Source organism: Dermacentor variabilis, chromosome 7 (assembly GCF_050947875.1).
Source record: "Dermacentor variabilis isolate Ectoservices chromosome 7, ASM5094787v1, whole genome shotgun sequence".
NCBI classification, from domain to species: domain Eukaryota; kingdom Metazoa; phylum Arthropoda; class Arachnida; order Ixodida; family Ixodidae; genus Dermacentor; species Dermacentor variabilis.
This window is the reverse complement of record NC_134574.1, coordinates 128,983,624-129,005,433: the sequence shown is the minus strand read 5'-3', so window position 1 is coordinate 129,005,433 and position 21,810 is coordinate 128,983,624. Positions and strand designations below refer to the sequence as shown.

Below are 21,810 nucleotides of genomic sequence, written 5' to 3'. Positions count from 1 at the left end.
TGTCAGGCTCTTGCCTTTTGTCTTGGCCCCCTCTTTTCGTTGAAAAGAAAATAAACGTTCAGTTCACTGAAGCAGGTCACCGGGCGCGAACCGACCTGCGGTATCGGTGAGCAAGCGGCGAATGCGAGATGAGGCATGGACGACAGGCTTACGCCGTCACACACTTCCCGCGTAATGCCCGATTTAAAATTCACGAAAACAGCCGAATAAGTGAGTAATCAGAAAGGAGTGTAAATTAGATTGCCAAAAATAGCGAACAACCTTACCCACTTTACTTCTTCGTCCCACTGGGCTTTAGACTGCACGGAAACCGCTATGGGGCGCGCATGGTGTTGGAAATCGAAACAACAGCGCCAGCTTTTCTAGGGGGCGCGCATGTTGTTGGAAATCGAAACTATAGCGCTCGCTTTTCGAGGCTTGGTTAATTTCAGAATGGATTCTTTATTTCGTGGTTCTTGCTTCCCATAGCCGTCGCCTCCAAGATTTTGCTTGTCCGGGATAAAAAGTATATTGGTTTTTTTTTTTTTTTTGCAATCGCTTGACTACCAGGATCTCGTTCTCGAGGTACGCTCGCGGCGGTTATGACCACCGAGCTTTCCCGCGCCGGTTGTAAATGCTCCATACTTATCCTTGCGTTCATGCACTTTCCGGTTCTGTTATTTATATTCATTATTATTTCGTCGCTCCTCGCGCTTCGAAAAGCGGCTTCGTACGCTGTCCGACCCTATACGCTGGCGCACCGCACGAGCTTACGTAAGGAGAGCGAATCTCGCAGCGGGGCGCGCATAGCCGTAAACCGCGTTGCGCAAGAGCTTCCCTTCGTTGCCCGTCGGTGCCGACGATCGGTGAAGCGAGCTTCCCTGCATCGCGTGGCGCAATCCTCCTCTGCCATGTGAAGCTGCTTCGTGCCCCCCCCCCCCCCATCTCCACCGTCTTCCCTGCATTTATGACCGGAGCATTTCTTTCATTTCTTCGCCCTAATTAATCATTAGCCCCCGGGCTTCTCGTACTGATAGGTCATTTATGATTGCTGCGAAGCTCTATATATAGAAGCGTGTGGATGGGGAAGATAACATCTCAGTCTCGTATATGCGGTCTTTTTTTATCGGGCTAGCGCGATATTCGAGGGCCCACGTGTCTTGGCTGCCGCTGCTGCGCCGGCGCTGGCATCGTTTGGTGTGTCGCCATATTTCATTCGTGGCGACCACCGCCCGCGCGGCGTGCATGCGAGACGGAAGGCACTCTTGATGCCACTTTCCTCCTCCCCCTCCCCCCTTTCCGCGTGTTGCGTCTTCGGAGGCAGTGACATCGAGTCGTGGGCTGACTTCGAGAGCAGCCGTATAGGTGTCGATTTTTTTTTTTTTGCGTTTTGCGGTATTGTCTATAGGGGGACAACATTAAGAGAAAAAACAAATGGAGCTGGGCAGGTCATGTAATGCGCAGGTTTGATAACCGTTGTATCATTAGGGTTACAGAATGGGTTCCAAGAGAAGAGAAACGCAGCCGAGGACGGCAGAAGACTAGGTGGAGCGATGGAATGAGGAAATTCGCGGGTGCTGGTTGGAATCGGTTGGCGCAGGACAGGGGTAATTGGAGATCGCAGGCAGAGGCCTTCGTTCTGCGGTGGACATAAGATAGGCTGATGGCGATTATGATGATGATGACGACGCGCGTCTTGGATTCTGTGCCAAGCGATCTAGACTTTCGTGAAGCTTTTAATTAAATGCTACAAAAAGACACGAAAAAACAACGAAATCCTGATGCGCACAAGTGTGATGCGCACAAGAAACCGCTGTTTTATGCACTGAAACACAAAAGTAACTGGAACGCCAATGCATTTCGACGGGCAGTTTAAAAAATTCATATCTCGGAACTGGTGCTATCCAGAGAATTCCTTCCAAGTGGATGTGCCGTGCGAATTCAGCGGCTATAATTTGTATACTGAAATATGTGGCGCAAAGTAAATATATGAAATTTTAATTAGCGTAATTACGATAATTATTCACTAACATTTTGATTTTTCGTAGAATTAAGGGCCTCCTCGTCGAGTAATTTAATCAAGAGTTAGAATTGTGCTATCTGCCATGGGCAATCTTTTAAAAAAGTTGGTACAGCTTAAAAAAAAATATCTTGCGTGTTGCTTCAGTACGTGTAACCCAAGATTTGATTTGATGTTCACTCTCTCTCATCAGAACTGCCGTCTTCGTGGTTGTTTTGTGGTGGTCTCCCGAGCTTGTTCTGAAAGAGTGTGTTTCGTTTTGTACTTGTATACTCGCAAATTTCGGCTGTGTAGGCTAATAAGGGTGATTTACAGTATCGGAGCGGAAAGGAAGAAAGAAGTGTTTGTTTGGTGCAGTTTTGATCGAACAATATTTTTATTGAGTACATATTTCGGTATCATGACCCTTCGTTACGTTTCTTCGTTCATTTCCTATTAAGTTAAATAACTTTTTACGGAACTCATGTTTGCCTTCTACGAGCGCCCTATCTTTGTACTGACCCCCTGTGTGTATTATTTTTCGTTTTCTTGCTGTTCGGTCTTGGCTTTGCTCTCCCCCCCTCCCCTCTGTACTTACCCGCCGTGGTTGCTCAGTGGCTATGGTGTTGGGCTGCTGAGCACGAGGTCGCGGGATCGAATCCCGGCCACGGCGGCCGCATTTCGATGGGGGCGAAATGCGAAAACACCCGTGTGCTTAGATTTAGGTGCACGTTAAAGAACCCCAGGTGGTCAAAATTTCCGGAGTCTGCCACTACGGCGTGCCTCATAATCAGAAAGTGGTTTTGGCACGTAAAACCCCAAATATTATTATTATTATTATCCCTCTGTACTTGGCTACCTTCTGTGTGTAACCTTCCGTTGTTCTCCCTTGCAGGGACCCCCTTCTTGGATGTGTCCTACCATAGCTGCCTCTCTCCTCGCGGTCGGTGAGGTGGCTTCCCGACGTAGCGCGTCACGCCACGTCTAAAGGTAAGCGACATTGGAACGTTAACAGTTCTCTCCCGAGAAGCTAATCGAAGGCAGGCAGCTGCTCGCGGACGTACGCGCTTCTCAAGTTGGCGCGTTACGAACGTAAAGTGCGCTGTCCTTCGAGATCCGCGTTGTAGGAGGGGGGGGGGGGGGGGCGCCGCCTTGGCACGACGAAGGCACTCCACAAGCGAGCGGTGGGATACCCCTGACCTGGTCGGCTCTGTTGCACACATGTAACTTACAAGTTCTCTTCATTACTCTAGCCTATCTGCCATCCGCTCACCGTGTCCTCTTTTACTCCCTTACAGTCCCCCCCCCCCTCTTTTTCCTACTGCTTACCGCTTTTCAGGTGTCGGCAGGTAGCGGTAATCTCCTTCCCTTTCCATTTATTAAGAGGAAGCTTTAGCTCGGGCCCAACTCCGACGCGGCCTATTCAAATACATGTAAAACGCAAAAACGTTTTTATGAAATAACCCCTGGACCGATTTTAATGAAATTTGTTGCATTTGAAAGAGAAAGTTGAATTCTAGTGACTGCTGGAAGCGGAATTTCTATTTAGGGCTTGAATTTTCTTAAAACGATTTTAAAATATTTGACCGTTTGAAAAAAATAGACGCAAAATTTTTAAAAATTGATAGCTCTGTATCAAAAACAGATATCGCGGTTCTGTGAACGGCATCCATTAGATCATTGAAAGCGGACAAATTCGATATGTCATTCTACATCTTACGTGAATTTGTTACGTTGTTTACAAGGGTTCTGCAAAAGCTGTATTTCCATGTTACTAAATTTTTTGAGATTCATGTGTAATATATAAATTTTGTCCGCTTTGGATGTACTATTAGATGCATTTCACAGAATTGTATTATCGTTTTTCCTTTAGGCGTTACGGAGTTGTAAACTTGGCAGTCTTGTTTTTTGGAAATTTCGGATTTTCGCCAGTTTTTGATAAAAGATTGACGCCCTAACTCAAAAATTCCAACCCAACAGTCACTAGACTTAAAGTTTTTCTTTTAAATGCAACAAACCTCGTCAAAATTGGTGCAGTGGTTGCCGCGAAAAACGAATTCTCTTTTTACATGTATTTAGATAGGAGCACCCGAGCTAAAGCTTCCTCTTAAGGCGTAAGCCTTTAGTGGCTCGTGAGTGTCCGTGCGCAGTCCGTGGTGGACGCAGGGAAGCGGTGATCGATCACAGCCGGTGACTGCGCTTGCATCCCATGCTCGCGGCCACGGCGGCGTCCGTTCGCAGAACAGTTCAGACAAGAGCAACAGAGGCAGTCATAGATAGGTTTTCGCCTATCGCAGTTTAGCTCAGCAAAGTGCCCATAGATTTTTTATTTAAAAGTACTAAACACAACCAATCACTACTACTACTACTAGCACGTTACGGCGCATCATTTGGGATTTGTGTTGGGAGCGCCAGAAGGCGGTCGGTCACGGCGCGTTCTCGGTAGCGCTCGCATGGTCGTCGCTGGGCCGTCGTCCTCTGCTTGGCGTCGGCGCGAGCCGTAGATGGGCGAGTGGGGGGGGAGGGGTGTCGCCTTTTCCTTCTCCCTTTCCTCCCGCTTGATGTGGCCTCGATCGCCACAACGCCGCGGCCGCCGGCGTGCCGTGGAAGGTCACTGGCGCAGAGCGAAGCAGCCCCGCTCGTTGCCTGCCTGCCCGCGTGCTCGCGATGGGCGTCCGAAGGCTTGTTTGAGTGGCATCCGTTTTTGGCCGTCCGGCACGGCACGAAACGGGACGACCACGGGGAATATCGGAACCTGCCAATTTTGAAGCGACCCCAAGAAAGAAACACTCGAGTCAGTTTTGATTGGTTACACTCTTTCGAAACTCTTGTCTTCCGTTAATTTCGCGCTGTACGCTTCATTACTAGAATAGGAATGTTATATGGCTAAACTTTTTTTTTTTTCTGTGCTGAGCCGGCACCCCAGCGCTTGTACGTCGGTGTGACGACGTCGTAAATTTCAGTGTGTTCTCACGTTATTTTGCCCGTTGCGGCTAAGCAACAGTCACCGAAACTTGCCAGATGCAGTCTTTGCCTTCCTTAAAGTACGATTTGCAGTCTATTTTCGCCGATAACTACGATTAAACTAGGCCCAAGTAGGCGTGGTGTAAAAACTACGTCACGACGAACTGGTGCGCGGTCTTTACGGTGGTGTCGCCACCAGTCTTTAGCTTTCGCGCCTTTGCTGGCTTGCAGTACAAGCTTCCGTTCTCTCGCGGTTTTACCTTGACCAAGAAGATGTTAACCGTTTCCGGAATAACTGGTTACCGGAAAGGTGTACAGCAGCAACAGTACCGGTAACGACATCTACCAGTGATCTATCATATTGCGCCTAAATGTACTGGTGTAACGCGCAAGCCTTTTTTTTTTTTTTAATTCTCACTCACGCCACGCGTACAATTTTTTTTTTTTTTTCGAACGCATTACGCATGGTAGCTGCCACTGTCGTCGTGCCTGGCTTTGAAGAACGCGGAAATAGAAAAAAAGCTCAACATCATGATGAAGAAGGCAATCAAAGTCACCCTGGGACTCGGGACTAAAAGGAGCCTTCAGGACTAAATGATGGTCAACCCTACGATCTCGATCTATAGGGCCCCCAACCGCGATGCACGGATCGCGATTGCTTGGATCTGGATCGAGCAAGAACGCGCTCGAAAGTGACCGTGTAGCAGCGCGCGATCCGGATCGTGCCAGATCCCGATCTAAAGTTAAAGTGGCCGTGTGACATCGGCAACACGGCGCGTGCGTCCGCGCAAGAGACTCGGTCTCCCAGGCGTGCACTTTCAATGCAGTTCAACGAAAATGTAAGCCAGCCTATGCTACCTCATTAGGCATCGTCAAAGCAGCAATCCCGCAGGTCATCTCGCGACCGCTGGCGTACTTTGAAGCATTACGTGACGTGACGTCGCGGACTCGGGCCACCAGCATGGCGGCCACGATCACGTCAGTGCAGCGTATTCACTGCCGCGGGTAAGCCGCAACCGTGGCCGCAACTGTGACAGAGACGCTTCTGGGACGCTGCAGGCGTCAGTGCCAGGCGCATGGCAGACCCCCCCCCCCCCCCCCCATCAGCGCGTTGTAGCTGCGTTCTGTCCTGCTCTCGCGTTCTCACCTTGTAGTTGCGCCAACATGGCGGCTACGACGATGACGTCAGTGCAAACCATCGTCGCACCTACAGTGTACCCTATACTAGTACACTGTAGTCGCGCCCGCATTCACGCCCGAATCAAACCTATGCCTGCGTGTGTGTCATGTACTCAGTGCCCCAGTGACTAATCGAGGGTTGGAGGAGCGGCTGCGCTTCAGCCCTGATAGAAAGAGCGTGATGCGCCGGCCTTTTGTCCCTCCGCAGTTCGAGAAATAGTTCCATTCCCCAGCACGTAGAGGAGGTACAGCTCTGAGAGAGAGAGAGATATAGAGGGGTCGTTTGAAAAGGGATCGGGAGGGGGATTTCCCCTGCCTTCTTTCCCGATCACCTCTTCGTCGACACCTCCTTTCCCAACCCATCTTCGTGTGGTGTGCATGTCGTGTGTCGATGCGCGCTCAGTTTTCGTGAAGACGTGGACGCCATCCGCACCTAGCGAACACAGGGCTCCGCCGTCAAGGTGAGTTGCTTCTCAACGAAAGAAAAGGGCGCGAAAGTGAGGCGGGGGCGGAGGTTTGGAACAAAGTGTAAATGGGCACTAAGAGGCACACACCCTCGCTATTATTTACCTTCGCTGCATATACTGAATATCGTCAAGGGACGTGCGTGTCTGTGCGTTTCACACATCAGGTGCAACGCTGTGGAGGCTAGAGATATCTTTTGCAGTGGCCGCGTTCGCGCTTAGATACAGTTCGGTGTCTTTCGACCACTTCTTCTTAAAATGTTCTGTATATAAAGTCAGTTCTGAATGAATTAAAGAATTTGCCCTTAGAAGCAGACAAAGCGTGCGCTTATTTGGCTGCTAGCACGTTGTTTTGCATCAATTTGCTTTTCGTTGTTTTTGTTTTTTTTATTTGCATCCCGTCGCGGCAGCATCACGTGCGTGTTCGCGGGAGCAAACGCATAGACGGAACGCGCGGAGTATTGGAGGCCGCCCTACTTGCGTAGCTTCCACAGTGTTGCACCTGACGTATGAAACGCGGTGTGTAATGCGCGTTTGTCTGTGTCCGTCCGTCCGTACGTTGAACGTGTGCTCGATCGTGTAGCGTGTGATCCACGTGTGTGTGTGTGTGCTGACTGTCGGGTGCCGGGTTCTTGCCGTTTGTCGCAGGGCCGTCCGTCCCCGGTTCCCTTTTCTCCTTGCGTGTGTCTCTCTCTCTCTCTTGGGTGGTGGAAGTAGTTGGCGTGGCCCTCGCAAGCAACCCGGCGTCGTCGTCGTCCCGGTCGCGGCGGTGATGGCCCCCACGTTCTCGGCGAGCGCGCCGCAGAACCAGCGCTCCTCGCGGGTCTGCAGCGGCGCGGCCGCGTCGACGACGGGTGTTGTCGGAGCCGCCGAGCGCCGGGCGTGATGAGCGAACGCCAACACCACAGCCGCCAGCCGCACCGCCGGTGCTCCTCGTCTCAGCCCTCGGAGGCGCCGGACGCCGGCCGCAGGCTGAAGCAGCGGCCCAAGAAGGAGACCGCGGCGGCGGCGGCGGCGGCTTCGTCACCCGCGAGGGCTGCGACATCCTCGCGGACTGCGCCCTCCTCGCGACGGCCCAGCGAGGCGGCGGCCAAGGCGACCGCCGCCACCGCCCCCCTGCCCGCGCGTAGGAACTCGAAGGTGCGCAAACACCTCGGCTGGCCGTAGTTTGCTGCAAAAAATTGCTGGAAAGGGGGACTCTGGCGCTAGTGTCTATTTAAGCTGCAATCGTGGCAGTTTAGTAGAGCTTTGGTTTTTTTGGCTAGTTGGTTCGGTATGTAAGTGTGGTCGCCCGTGTGAACTTCATTGCCCTGAGGACCTGCCGTTCTCTAGCGTAGCCCTTTTGTCCGAAGAGGAAACGGGTAGATTTTGCAAGCTCGAGCCATTTGCTCGGCCGCGTCCCTTTTTCGTCCGTGTTTTTTTTTCCAGCGTGGCAGTGATGCTTAGTACATGCATTTGCCCAAACCTTGTCCTCCTGACTTCCTATAGCTTTGTGATATTTCAAATTGAACTTTCAACAAGGTATTGCATTATATAAGTGCCGCAATTCGTAATTATGCATTGATGTGTGCAGAGACAAATTGCCTTTCTGATTTTAAAGTGCTGTGAGCCCTTGGAAATAGGGTCCAAAACGTTGCAGCCGTGACATATTTTGGGCTCCTGCAATCACTTACGGCACATGCAGGCTGCAAAAAAAAAAAAAAAAAAAAAAAAAGCCCCCTCCCCCTCCATTCCCGCAAGGAAGTTGTTGCTGGGAGTTTGATTTGGGCACTACCTATGTAGAGAGCTAAAAATAATGTGGCAAGAAATGTTTGAAGCCACAAGTACGAAGATCAGATGAATCGATGTTCTACCCATCATTCCCATGGCACGTGAACAATTGCAGCGCCAGAGTTCCTCTAGTAATTTTGGTTAGAAACTCTACGCCAGTTACGACACGCTTCCACCACCACCCTTGTATGTCTCCTGTACAGCAGTTTTAGACATGCATGCTGTGGTTCATTGTACCATTTATGTATGTATCATGCAAATAACATTTGGCCTTAGCTGACCCTTATGACGAGCAAAGTCAGATGCTGAGGGTTGGCATAATTTGCAGCATGACAAAAAACAAACAGTAAGAGCACTTCTCAAGAATACTTCAAACTTGGCTAGTCAGGAAGGTTCCATGATTCTTGTGCTAGCATGAGGATGTGAACATGCAGATATTTTACACAGGGCCTTCCTGTTCCTGAAGCTTCCCACCGCCAGCAATGTATCTTGCACTTGACTCATTCATTCTTGTTTCTTCATGTTTGTGTCCCTGACATGTTCCTGTGCTACAGCAAGGGTTATGGAGCTCATCTCTATTTGTGTTTCTCTATTGGAGAGATTTGGCCATGCTGAGTTTCTCTAATGGCTGGTATGGTAAATCGTATCCCTTACAGAGATTCTGTTATTCAGGTTAGACACTCTGTTAAGCTCTGTTCGACACTCTTATGTGGTGATGTGGTGCAAGTTAACTTCCCTGACTTGGTCTTGTGGTGCAGTGGCAAAGGAGTTAACCAATCCATATTTGCTTTTGTTCTTATATTTTTCAGGGAATTTGCCACGAGGCATATGTTGCAAAAGACATGAACAAATGGCATTGCATAAATACATACATTCGGTGTGACACTGCTCTTTCAACAATGAGTTAGTGCAATTGTTATACATTACCCAACGGATAGTCATCTATTCGGCTTTACTTCGGCCTCCCTAAGCATCTTATGCCTAATATGCTGAGTAGCAACGCACAGTGGCAAAAGGTGACAAATGTCCACCGTAGACAGAGGTGCCAGGCACTCAGGACAGATTGTAAGGTAATCACTTGCAGACCCCACCCAAGTGCAGCTGACAACAGGTGTCAGGGCCTCCCCAACACTAAGCCTCCAAAGACAAACTTCCTCTACTTGGAATATTGCAATGATCCCTTTGGTTCAATTCTCTTCTTATCATGCGCCATTCAAACCCACCAATCTCATTGATAATGTGGATTGAGTGCCGCTCAGACCACTGGCGACAGTTGCAAAAGGAATAGCATTGAAATAAAGTTCTCAAATTATTTCTGCCCATATTGCCAGCCATGACATTGCCTGCCTGTGTACGTGTATCACTCTTCAGGTTTGCAGCGTGAGATGTGAGCCACATTGCTTAGGTACCTGCTAATCTTGCAGTCCAAGGCACAGCCACCGCCCAAGCCTCAGCCAAAGTCGCAGCAGCGGAAGCCGGAGCAGCCGGCACGGCAGAACGGGGAGCGCATCGTCCGCAAGCGCAGGGTGGGCGCCGGGCGTACACAGGGCATCCTGGGCCTGTGCGACTCGTTCTCGTCGCAGTGCGACCTGCGAGGAAGCCGCTCTGCCTCCGCGGCAGTTTCACTGGGGGCCGGTGCCCGGGCTGTTGAGTCGGTCCCAAGCCCTGGCCCCAACCTGCGACCCAAGTTTCCCGCCTTCCTGGCATCCATGGCGGCGGTCGAGGAGTGGCCCACAGCCCGCGTCCAGCGCGTCGCCAGCCTCAATGCTATGGCTAAGGTATGCCATCGTTGGTGTTCGCTTTGCTTTTAGAGACACTGAGGCAATAAGGATGCACTCACAGATGAGGGATGAGACAAAAAAATGTTAGGCCCAAGATTAAGAAACGGGGAGACAGCAGTGGGGAGTAGAGAGTAAACGGGGGTAGCCGAGTTGACATTAAGAGAAAAAAAATATAGTTCGGCAGGTCATGTAATGCTTAGGGCCGATAACTTGCAGTGTATCAAATTTACAGATAGGGTGCCAGGGAAGGGAAGCACAGTTGAGGGTGGCAGAGAATCGGGCGTTGTGATGAAATTAGGAAATTTGCAGGCACAAGGGCCAGTTGGTGCAAGACGGTGTTACCATAGATCAATGGGAGGGGCCTTTGTACTGCAGTGGACATTGTTAGTGGGGTGTACAGTTAACCTCTCTCAGATCATATGCCTGTTTTTAGGTCATTTGTAATGTTAATGCGAGGAAAAATGATGGTAGTCAGGCATGCAACTAAATTAGATCACCACGAATAGCTCAGAAATTAAATTATTGATGCTGACTTCGAACATATTCATAATGAAAATATAGGCACAGAGCTTCCCAACCTAACAATTTGCTAATGAGACTGATAACTGAATGCAGACGAACATATGTTCAAGGTCCTTAGAGCGAGCCTATCTGTCCATACATGACAGCACATAATAGGAGTAATGATTACCACTTACTACTACTACTACTACTACTACTACTACTACTACTACTACTTAGTTCAATATAAAACATTCAGTAACAAATCCATAATGAGGGTGTCCATGATGAGGGTCCGAAAAAGATGCTTTTACTCACAACGGATCAACCAAAATGCCGGTGATTCTAATGAATGTGGTGAATGGTAAAAGAAGTTATGGGTAACATGTCAAAAAAGTGTTCTCCCTCTCGCCATTAGCAGCAGCACTGTTCAAGAGTTCAACACTTATTTTACTACCTAGCAGCCCAGCTTCCTAAAATTGGTATTGAACCTCTTCCTGCTCCAAATCCAATAGTAAACTTGCGTGTTTTTGAAGAGATAGAAATTGCTGACATTGTTTCAACTGTTTCGAATATTCAAAGCAATAAAGCTATAGTGCCCAATGGTATTCCTGTGAGGTTGCTTAAAGATAATATTGATATCCTAGGAGGACAAGTATTATGTCGTACTTTAAACATTCTATTGAACATCTTTCTACTGAACAAGCAAAGTATCCAACTCTTAATATGGTTAAAGTAATTTCTCTTCACAAGGAAGGTGATCCGTCTGACCTTTCAAATTACAGGCCAATATCTATTCTGAGTATTTTAATATTTTCGAGAAAATTATATAGGTACAGATAAAAACATTTCTGGATAAATACAGTGTGCTTGGTCATCGGCAGTGTAGTTTCAGACCTTGGTTCTCAACCGCTACTGCAGTTATGACTTTATCGCAGAAGACAAACATGATATTGCAACTCAATAAGCTAGTTGGTGTTATCTTTCTTGATTGAAAAAAAAAAAGTAGCATTGACACTGTCGATAATTTAATATTGTTAGACAAGCTTAAACATGATGTGTTTCACGGAAATGTATTTGACTTCCTTTCAAGTTACATGCAAGATTATTTGAAGTCTTGAAAATCAATAATATTACATCTTCTAAATAAAATATTTCTACTGGTGTTCCACAGGGTTCCGTTTTAGGTACCGTCCCTTTTTCGTTATATATAAATGGCCTCCAGCAAATACCTGACTATGCAGAAGTACTCATGTTCGCCGACAATACATATGTTGTAATAGCGAGTGATGTTGACGAACTTAGTCAAAAGGCAAAAAATGGAGTTAAGCAGACAATGGTTCTTAGGAAACAAGATATGTGGTATTCCATTCTCGCTTCAAAATTATAGATAATGCAACATAAAACATAAAGATAAACAATGTCTTACTGGAACAGACTAGAAGTACTTTGGAGAGATATTTGGCAAATACCTACATTGGGAAGATCACATTAACAGTATTTGCTCCAGGTTAGCATCTGGCTGCTGCAGCTTAACACAAGCTTGCAAGTGCTTTGACGATCGAGTTTTACGCCTTGTGTATTTTCATTTTGTTTAAGGTACTGTATCGATTCCTGAGGCTGGTCATGTAAAACCAAATTAAGTTCGATTAGGCAACCTAAATAAACAAGCAATTAGAATCATCTTGCTCTGAACGTTCTGATCACACATATGGTTCAACCAGTATCGCATATTACCATTTGATCTGCTAGTGAGCAGCGCATACAAATGTACGTTTGTAGGGCCATGAGATGCAATGACCCAGTTAATGCTTCCATATTTTATTCATCACGTGAAACCAGAAGTGTTACTTCAGGGCATTTTAATCTTGCACCATGTAGTAATGTATTGGAGAATGTCTTCTCTAGTTTACAGGTATCAAAATTTGGAGTAAACTGCCAGCGTGCATAAATTCCTCAAACTTCCAAAGCGCTCTTTAACAGTACTCTTAACCTTGCTAACGTCACAGTAAATAAACACCCAGGGGCCATAATCAAGTGTAAGTACACTGAACCAATAATGAAATTTTTAGTTAGTATTGTGTTTTTCATACTCACTTGTGGATATACTGTGTATTGTGCTAACGTAGTAATCATGAATTTTGTATTATTATATGCTCTTTAAGAGCATTAATTGCTCAAACTACAAACTATTCCACTGTACATAGTGTAACTTGTCTCTCCTGTCGCATCTGTCAAAGCTGTTATTGTTCATTATTTAATCACAATAGCAACTATTCTGTATAGCATTCTTATGTTATTCATTGTTGTCATAAAGTATGTTACTTCAAACTTGGTTTTTCTTGCTTTTTTGTGAATTTGTTCTAGTCTGTGTTGGCTATTGTCTTGCTGCTATGCTAGGCTTTGCCTGTATTTTGTTTATCGGACTTTCAGCTAGCTTTTGGCTACAGGCCCGACGAGTGTTTCTTTACCTGCGTTTTGTGATAAGAAAATAAGTACTTCTTCAGATAGGCTGATGATGATGATAACTTGCAGGCCACTTTCTGTGCTTGTGAATGGGACGCTACATGGGCGGAGCTTCTGAACATGTGTTACTGCAGCAAATATTGTTCAGCATGTGCTGACAGCGCTCTCTATTTCCATTTCTTGAAGTAGATGCTGAATTGGCACAGCTTGCTACTCGCGATGGTTTTGCATTTGCCAAAACAATGAAGATAAAGAAAGAAAAGAGATTCAGATGTAACACTGAGTGGTGTGTTCATGTCTTGCTTCAACATAAATGGCTGTTGTGCGTAAAAGCTTGATGTGTTCTGTTCCCCGGCTTAACGGAATGCAAATAACACTGTGGCTCCATTTTCAGTGGTGCTGTCATGCGTGTGCTCCAACTTTTTTCCTTCATGGCCACACAGAGTTGTCCGCAAGCATGGTACATTGATCGTGTAGCCTTTTTAACGTTGCCTGCTATGTATAAGATGGAGTATAGTAGTAATTTGTTCTTCGTGCGTGGTGCATTATAGCCTGCACGGCTGCTGCGCCACTAAAATCCCAAATCATCATCATCGTCGATTTGTTCTTGAAAAGCACTTTCCATTTTGGGGCACTTCTAAGCATCTTTCATCCAGTACTTAGTGCTTTTTCTCTTTGCCCTATATTTTACAAAATGGCAGGGCTGTTCTTAACTCAACATTTGCAATTACTTAAATCACATTTCATGCATGTGCATGACCTTGCATGCTGATATTTCTTGCATGCTGATATTGACAGTAAACATTCTAGATATACTTCATTTTATCAGGTCATTTGCTTATACGATATTCATTATTAGCATATACAGTGAAACCTCGTTAAACCGTAGTTGGCCGGAGCTCGGGAAAGGTACGTACTAAACGGTAGTACTGTTTAACCGAATAGCATGAGATCGCCCACTTACCTGTCGAAAACGGAACTCAGAGAGTGCGATGAAAGGGGAAAAAACATGCAGTATTTATTCACTTCGCGCGACAAAAGCGTTATTTTCGTCTGATGCCGCGGCGGCCTAGCACGCCGACGACAGCGGCCTCAAACTTACTGAAGGTGCGTGCCAGCTTTTCAGCCAGCCCCCTCTTCTCGGCAAACACTCGCATGGCAGATTCCTCGTTGGTGTTACGTATTCACCGCGCACGTGCGCAGTAGTGCTGCAGAAGTCCCGGGGGCGCCTTTTTCATTACGGGTGCTGGAGTTTGGAATAATTTTCATTAGGAATTGAGTTACGTTATCGCGCCCCTATTGTCGTCGCGACGATTGCATTCATGAGGCTGAAACGCGCAGCTTATGCCACTGTCGGGCCTGAATCGCCCGTGCTATCGCTTTCCGTGTCGTCCTCGTCACTGTCGCTAGTCGACACTTCGGCAACAACAGAGGCAACGATGGCGAAAAGTCGAACCTCGTAGCCGACATATCTTCGCGGTCGCAGCAGCGCTGCCGAGCAACTTCTTCGCATTCCAAATGCCACACACTGTAGTCAACAGCAGATCCCTGTTGCGTGTCAGCGCCGACTTCTTCGTGTCACGTTCGATAGCACAGACGATGTCTAATTTTTCTTCTATGCTGAGCACCCGGCGTCTTTTTTATCCAAGCTTCGGAACGACGCGAGTCGCTTGCACGACGCCATAACGCTCTCTGGCACCGCGTCGAAATGATGTTGATGTTGATGTGGCTTCACGCGCAAACGCACAGGGCGCTTGGAGGCCGTTGTTCCGATCTCTGAGGCATGCTGTTCTGCCGGGCCGCCCGATGGAGACGGCGCAGCGCCGTATTTGCGCGACGAAAAGTTCAAATGCTACGTTTTAACCGATGCGTACGCAGTAAGCTGGTACGGTTTATGCGGATACGAAACACGTTATGTTCAATGGCCGCTGAGTCGGGGATTTGACTTTACTACTTTTAAAACGAAACTACTGTTTAAGCGGGTACGGTTTAACGAGGTTTTACTGCATTCATTACACACTAATATCGTTGACAAACAGTTCACTTACTTTGTTAGATATTTGATTATTTGTTATAGTCTGGTTCACTGTACCGAAGTCCTGCTGTATCGCGATTGCAGAGCTCTGCGTCATGGCCAACTTTTCTGCCGCATTTGCAGGTGCACATCTTGTATGAGAACGAGAGCCGCCCGGCCATCGTCGAAGCAGACGACACACAGGAGGACTGCAAGGCCCTGGTGCCGCTGAGAACTGACCACCTGCCATCACCGTCTCCGCCACCGCAGTCCCCTCCGCCTCCGTCTCCTCCTGCGCCGACCACGGGGACCAAACGGAGGAAGAAGCCCGCTGCGGTTGTTGCCCGCAAGGTGATCAAGCGGAAGCGGGATGTCCTCGACGCCGACGTGGAAATCATCGACACGCGGCAGTGCCGTCGCATGGCCAGCCTCAATGCCCAAGCCATCATGGCCGCCAGCTACAGTCGGGAGCGCGGTAGCCGCAAGTTTGACAAGGAATCTCCATCATCATCATCGTCCTCTTCCTCCTCATCCTCGTCATCTTCATCAGCAGCTTCGTGCGAACTCAAGGTGCCCCTTTCCGCCACTGCTCGCATACTGTCGAAAAAATGTGCTGGAACCATCTATAACGATTGTGAAAGGCAGTGACAGCTTTGAATTTACTGCTGATTCCTCACTCATTTCTAATTGTCGATTAAGAAGCTTTAGCCAGAGGCCAACTCCGATTTCCCTATTTAAATACACGTAATGTGTATGAATGCTTAGCTATATGAGACAACTGCTGGACTAATTTAAGTGAAGCTTATTGCATTTGAGAGATAGAGTTAAATTCTAGTGACTGTAGGAAGCAGAATTTCAATTTGTGGCCTAGAATTCTTTATCAATGTTCCCCAAAATTTGTAAGTATTTACAGAAATCCAACCGCGAAGCTTGCAAATCCGTACCTCTGCACCAAAAACAAATATCTCAGTTCTGTAAGCTGCATTGGTTAGATCATCTCAAGCAGACAAATTTGATGTATGAGTTTATGGGCTACGTGATCATTTTTACAGTGCTTATGAGGGTATTGGAAAAGTCCTACCCACAATTTAGTGGTATATTTCAGATCAGCATATAATAAACCTGCTTCAGATGTGTAACACTAGGTGTAGATTACGGAATTGTGATATAGCTTTATGTTCTTTAGTTTGTTATAAACTTGATACCTGAGATTTTTTTCATCTTGTAATTTTCAACAAGCTTTCCTAAAAACATTGATTTATGCTTTTTCTAGCAGCTGGAATGTCACTTCTATGTTACTTTTCTGTTTTGGACCTAAAAAAGTTGCTGCGGGTTCGATTCGGGTGCTTGTTGCAGTCAGTTCAAATATCGCCTGGTGAATTAGCGGTGTGTTTTGACGTTCTTTCTACCTCTTGTTTAATTCCGCATAATTAGACCAGTTTCGTCAGTCCTGTCAGGGTCGAATGAATCGAAGTGAACTGTATTTATGGACAGTATTCTATGGCAATGAAGATAAAGCTACGCAGGTAAAGCCTGCACAAGTAATAAAAGCACTTCTGTAAAGAGTCCTGCATTCTTATTTGCATATATTTAAACTGGGGAGAGAAAACAGCTTTAGGTTAGGGGACATAAGTCGCACCCAACATTTTTGGGTAGCAAACCAATGTGTGTACAAAAGAACACAAAGTGAGCACAAAAGAAAATGAAGGGCCACATATGGAGTTTGCGTCCCCCAGCGCTGCAGTGTGTCTTGCGTCCCCTTACCACAAACTCTATCTTCTCGCATTAACGATATCACAGACGAAATACCCCACTGAGTGCTAAATTTGGCTTATTCTTATGCTTTTTTCATCCGCGTTTGGGCAAATGCGAAACCGTCGCGAGTGGAAGCTACGCTGATGCACTGTCTGTTCCAAGAAACCAAAAGTGCTGTCGGACTCGGCCGGGCTACTGGGTGCAGTAACATGCGCCCAGAAGCTCTGCCCTTGTAGCTTTCCCATCATTGCCGTAGAAGCTTGTTCGCGAGTAAACAGGTCTATCACTATAACGGGTTTATAACGGGTTTATCACTATAAACGGGCAAGTCACTGTGCTGAATGTTCATCGCTGTCTGATCCACTTTTTTGCTAGGTCGTACACCACCACCATCAGCAGGAGATTGTTGTCTGCTCAGTGCAGACGAAGACCGTCCACAAGACGGTGCAGGAGAAGGCCGAAGTGCCAGTGTTGCCCAGCGTGCCCAAGGGGCCGCACGGGGAGGTAGTGAGGCGGCCACGCAAGAACGACGCCAAGGGGTCGTCGTCTGCCGACGCGACAGCCTCGTCCTCATCCGTGGCGGTGAGCGAGTACCGCGAAGTTGTGCGCATCAACACCACCAAGGAGATGGCAGTGAAGGACGAGCGGCGCGAGAAGGAAGGCGTCACACACCTCTACCACTACCACACCAAGGCCACCTGCCTGCAGATGCAGACGACGTACAGCGGACCTCCAAGCCCTGTGTCGTCACACCCCGCAGTGCTGGGCCCTCAGGCACCGGGGTATGACCGGGGTTTGCACTCGGAGTGTGCATGGTGGGTCTTTTGCCTGGAGGCTGACTCAAGCGCTCCTGTCGTAGCTTTCGTTTCTTGCGATGGAGACTGCCGCGTGGCGTTAGCTATGGTAATCCGGATCCACCGCTGTTTGAAGTCGGGCCATCTTTTCGGTGTAACACTTTCAGGGATGCAGTCGCTTTCATGAGATTTTGCATGACTTGGTTGGCATGGGATGTGGGCGAGAATGTCCTTCACACAGGACAAAGCATGCTGCATTGCCACCATAGTGCCAGGAATGGTGTCGCCTGTAGACAACAATGCTTTTTGTGCCATGTGGCATGACATCTCGCTAACATGACTGTATCCTCGAAAATGATTGACATAAAGTGCTGCTCCTGGCAACGTAAACGTCTTGTTGCTTACAGTAAAAAGTAAATGCAAATGGAAACAGGATTTTGGAGCATCAAAATGGCAAATAGTAGTGACAGGACCCAAGTGAAGGGCATATTTACAGGAACATTGGTGACATTTATCATTATAAGAGCTATAGCATACTTTCACTTTAAAGGGACACTAAAGGTTAATATTAGTCTACATGGATTGTTGAAATACCATCCCAGAAACCTCGAAACGCTTGTTTCGTGCAAAGAAGATACTTATTTTAAGAGAAAATGCGTTCTGAAGCGTCCGCGTACCTCTAGTGCAGTTCAAATCGCCCGCCCTCCGATTGAGGAGTGGTGATGGCAGGATCTCATAGTGACGTTTCGCCGTCGGTGAGTAAAGCGGCGCCCATACACGGCACTACGGCTCTTCTGCGCAAAACGCAAACGCGCGGCGAATCCAACGTTACTTATCACTGTGTGCCAACGAGTGAACCTCTCCGTTCGAAGTGGTTAAGTGCCGTACCTCTGCCACATCGCGTTGGCAAAGAGCCGAAAAATCATATGGTGTGCTCGCTGCATTTTCGTCCAGAGGATTACGAGTTCAACGCCGACTTACTGAAGTCGTGTAGAGTGCCTTTCAAAGCAGGCCGTCGTTGTAGTAGTATGCAGCGACGGCCTGCTTTGAAAGGCACTCTACACGACTTCAGTAAGTCGGCGTTGAACTCTTAATCCTCTGGACGAAAATGCAGCGAGCACACCATATGATTTTTCGGCTCTTTGCCAACGCGATGTGGCAGAGGTACAGCACTTAACCACTCGAACAGAGAGGTTCGTGTTGGCACACAGGGATCAGTAATGTTGGATTCGCCGCTGCAACTGCCCTTGGCCAAGTTCCGCGGACCGTTCGCGCATCCTATGACATCACATGGACGTGGCATTCTCGCTGCTTGTTCCAAATGCAAGTTTCGCGAGCCAGCAGAACCAGCGCCACGCGGTGCAGAGTAGAGTGCGCTGAGTCGAGCGAGAACGAAACCTTTTGATCACCCATACTACTCAAGAGTAACGTCAAAATTTTATTTTTTCTTAGAATCGGATAGAAGTAGACGTAGCATTTTCTTCCATCTTATAACCTAATGAAATTATCTTTTTAATACGAGTAGTTGAGTACTAGTGACATAAATTATGATGAGGAGTGCCTTCGTCATCGGTCTAGTACCGGAATGTCGCTGATGAGTCTCAAATCATGTCATGCATTTACCTCAATTTCTCGGTTACTAAAGCTCTGTTCGCGATTATGTTGACGCCTTAGACATTCTAGAGCATTGCTTTATCACTTTAACTTGACTTCACAGTAACCTTTAGTGTCCCTTTAATGAGCACCATGCTGAGGTGGCCAGTAGCGTTGCTCCAGTGAATTGAAACTGAGTGTTTGTCTTGCAGCTTGTTTTCAGGTTGTGGCAACTTGCAGTACAATCGTTTAAATGTGCATGATGCGGTAGTGAAGTTATTTTGTTTCCCTTTGTCTCCGAGTGCAGAACACCCTCGTGGTGTATAGAAATCTTCACCTCTGGCTTGCCTGAGCGAATTCAGGCTTGTTGATCTGCTGTTTCGATAAAAGCTAGGTGAAACTATGCATGTGGTATGGTCGAGAGGTCATACTTTGTAGAACATAATCTCAACTTCAAATAACGGAATGCAGGATTCATGTTCCCCTCCTTCTTTAATATACCTGTTAATTTAGAATGCAATTATTCAAAGGCTTTTAAAACTTGGCAACAGATGCACACCCTTGAAATCCATGAAAAGCATGCATATCATCCTGCAGGTGTCTGTATGGGGGGGGGGGGGGCACTAACAGGTGTCTGTGTCATTCTAAAGGCCTGTAGTGACGGTCTGTTGCTGTGATTTGTCCCCCGCTTCTGTGAAATTAGCTTGCGTCGCCTGGCCTCCACGTGAAGGTCATTGCCCCCTGCTCTTTCTTGGGACGGGAAGTGGCTGCCCAACAGGGGCGCCGCCACCGCCACTCGGCAAACCTGTTTTACTGTGGACAAAAGCCAGTCTACTCTTCATTCTCAACCTGTCAAAATGTGTATTACGTGCCTCCGCTAAACCGAGCTTCCAGCAGGCCTGTGATGTGTGCAATCTGTGCCAAGACCAATTTGCAGTGAAAATGCTCTCCCACTGTGTAGGCATATTAGTGTTGTCTTTATTTGATCACTTGCAGGTGTGTTTTTCATGATGGCCAAGTTCAGTATTTACTGAATGTGCTACTGTTGGGTCATCTGTTCAAAATGGCACACCTAAATTGCCATCACTGTGGGCAGTTCAAAATATATGCTGAAGCTAATAGTTGAGACAAGCAGCTTTCAATGCACGTCAAGGATAAAGTTGCTGTGATGAAAGAACTGCAGTTGTAATATATTGTGTGCAAATTCAGGTATATGGATGCAGCCTGTTCAACCTAACCTAGCCTGTTTCAACCTTAGCAAATTTTTAGTCAAATATTATGCATGAACTGTGAGAATCTGTCCGGGGTATATCAGCTTCCACTCAGACCATCCGTTATTTGACCTCTTTTCAGTATCGTGACTTCTGACAGTCCTTCACTGAATGCACCAGCTACTTAGTCGCAAGTTTCCAATGTTACGGCACATAGCATATAAATTTAACCTGCGAACACAATCTTGAAATCAGCATAAAAGTATTTCTGTAAGTCCTTACACAAACTGTGAAGCCGTCTCATTGATGTTGGGGAAATCCCCACATTCAAAGCCAAGGAATGGACCCTCGTGTTAACCCTAGTTCAAACGCGACCGATATGTTGTGGCAGCAATTGTGTGAGCACTTGCATTCGCCTGATAGAAAAAAGCAACCTGTGCCCATTTCGGTATCTCTGTGGTATCTCTGTCGTTATTGGTTCACTTGTGCGTGAGTGAGCACGAGCACAAGGTTAAGCTTGCCGCATGTGTCTCTCTGACACTCGTGAAGTGGTAGGCACGTTTTGCTGGCACACAGTGCTCGCTTGCTACGTGGTGATGTTCATGAGCTATGTTGGATAGCATATACATATGATCCATGGGACACTGAAATACTTTTTGAACCTTGGAACGAAATCCTGATCTGTGGACAGCTCTGCGGTGAACGTTCGAGCCAAATCATGTTGTGCTGGATGCAGCAAAGAGCCCACAATGTCGCATAAAAGATGGCTCTCTCCTTCCCGAATTGTTTGAAGCAACATTTTTTTTTTACGCCCTCTGTGACGTTAGCATTACATTGCAGCAGGTGCATCAAACCGTAGATGCCAAGCCATTGGGCGATCAATCGTTCCTGGCCTTGAATTCCGTAGGAGCAATAGCTCATTAATGTATTAATGCATACATACCAGTCGAGGTCTTCTAGAGAACGGGCAAGTTCATAAGGGCCAACTGCAACAAAATTTCACTTTGGCTTATTTGGTTTTTGGTGAGTAGCATGTATTATTGAAGCAATCTTCACAAGGCTGCAGGGCTGTTTAACATGCTATTAGCACTCCTTTAAGCAGACGCGTGTACGTGCTGGTCAGCAGAGATTACTTAAATCGCGCCCCTTCACCTCTCCAAGATTTATTGTCATGACACGGACAGCTGCAGTAGCTGCCCAGTCTGAGGAGCCATCCTCGTTTTAAAAATACTTGCTCATATGTCGCTTCCAAGAAACAGTAATGGCAGTTCTTTTTTTCTTTCTTTTTAAGGTTTCGTTTAAAAAGCTTTCGATTTTTGCAATTTTATATGCCGAGGTTG

At 47.2% G+C, this 21,810-nt stretch overlaps 1 protein-coding gene across 4 annotated transcripts in view; it reads left to right on the top strand.

Moving 5' to 3' along the window:
• The window catches only part of Hers (Histone gene-specific Epigenetic Repressor in late S phase), an 88,648-nt gene that overhangs the window by 54,868 nt on the left and 11,970 nt on the right, over positions 1-21,810 (top strand). For 2 of the 4 annotated variants that reach the window (XM_075699254.1, XM_075699253.1), the window contains exons 2-6: positions 2,874-2,968; positions 7,234-7,725; positions 9,780-10,133; positions 15,262-15,687; positions 17,248-17,687. In XM_075699254.1, coding sequence (XP_075555369.1) covers positions 7,471-7,725; positions 9,780-10,133; positions 15,262-15,687; positions 17,248-17,687 — 1,475 coding nt within the window. In that variant the 5' untranslated portion in view covers positions 2,874-2,968; positions 7,234-7,470. Of the gene's footprint in view, positions 1-2,873; positions 2,969-6,076; positions 6,583-7,233; positions 7,726-9,779; positions 10,134-15,261; positions 15,688-17,247; positions 17,688-21,810 lie in introns of those variants that run through there. The other 2 variants (XM_075699256.1, XM_075699255.1) reach the window with 2 other exon arrangements.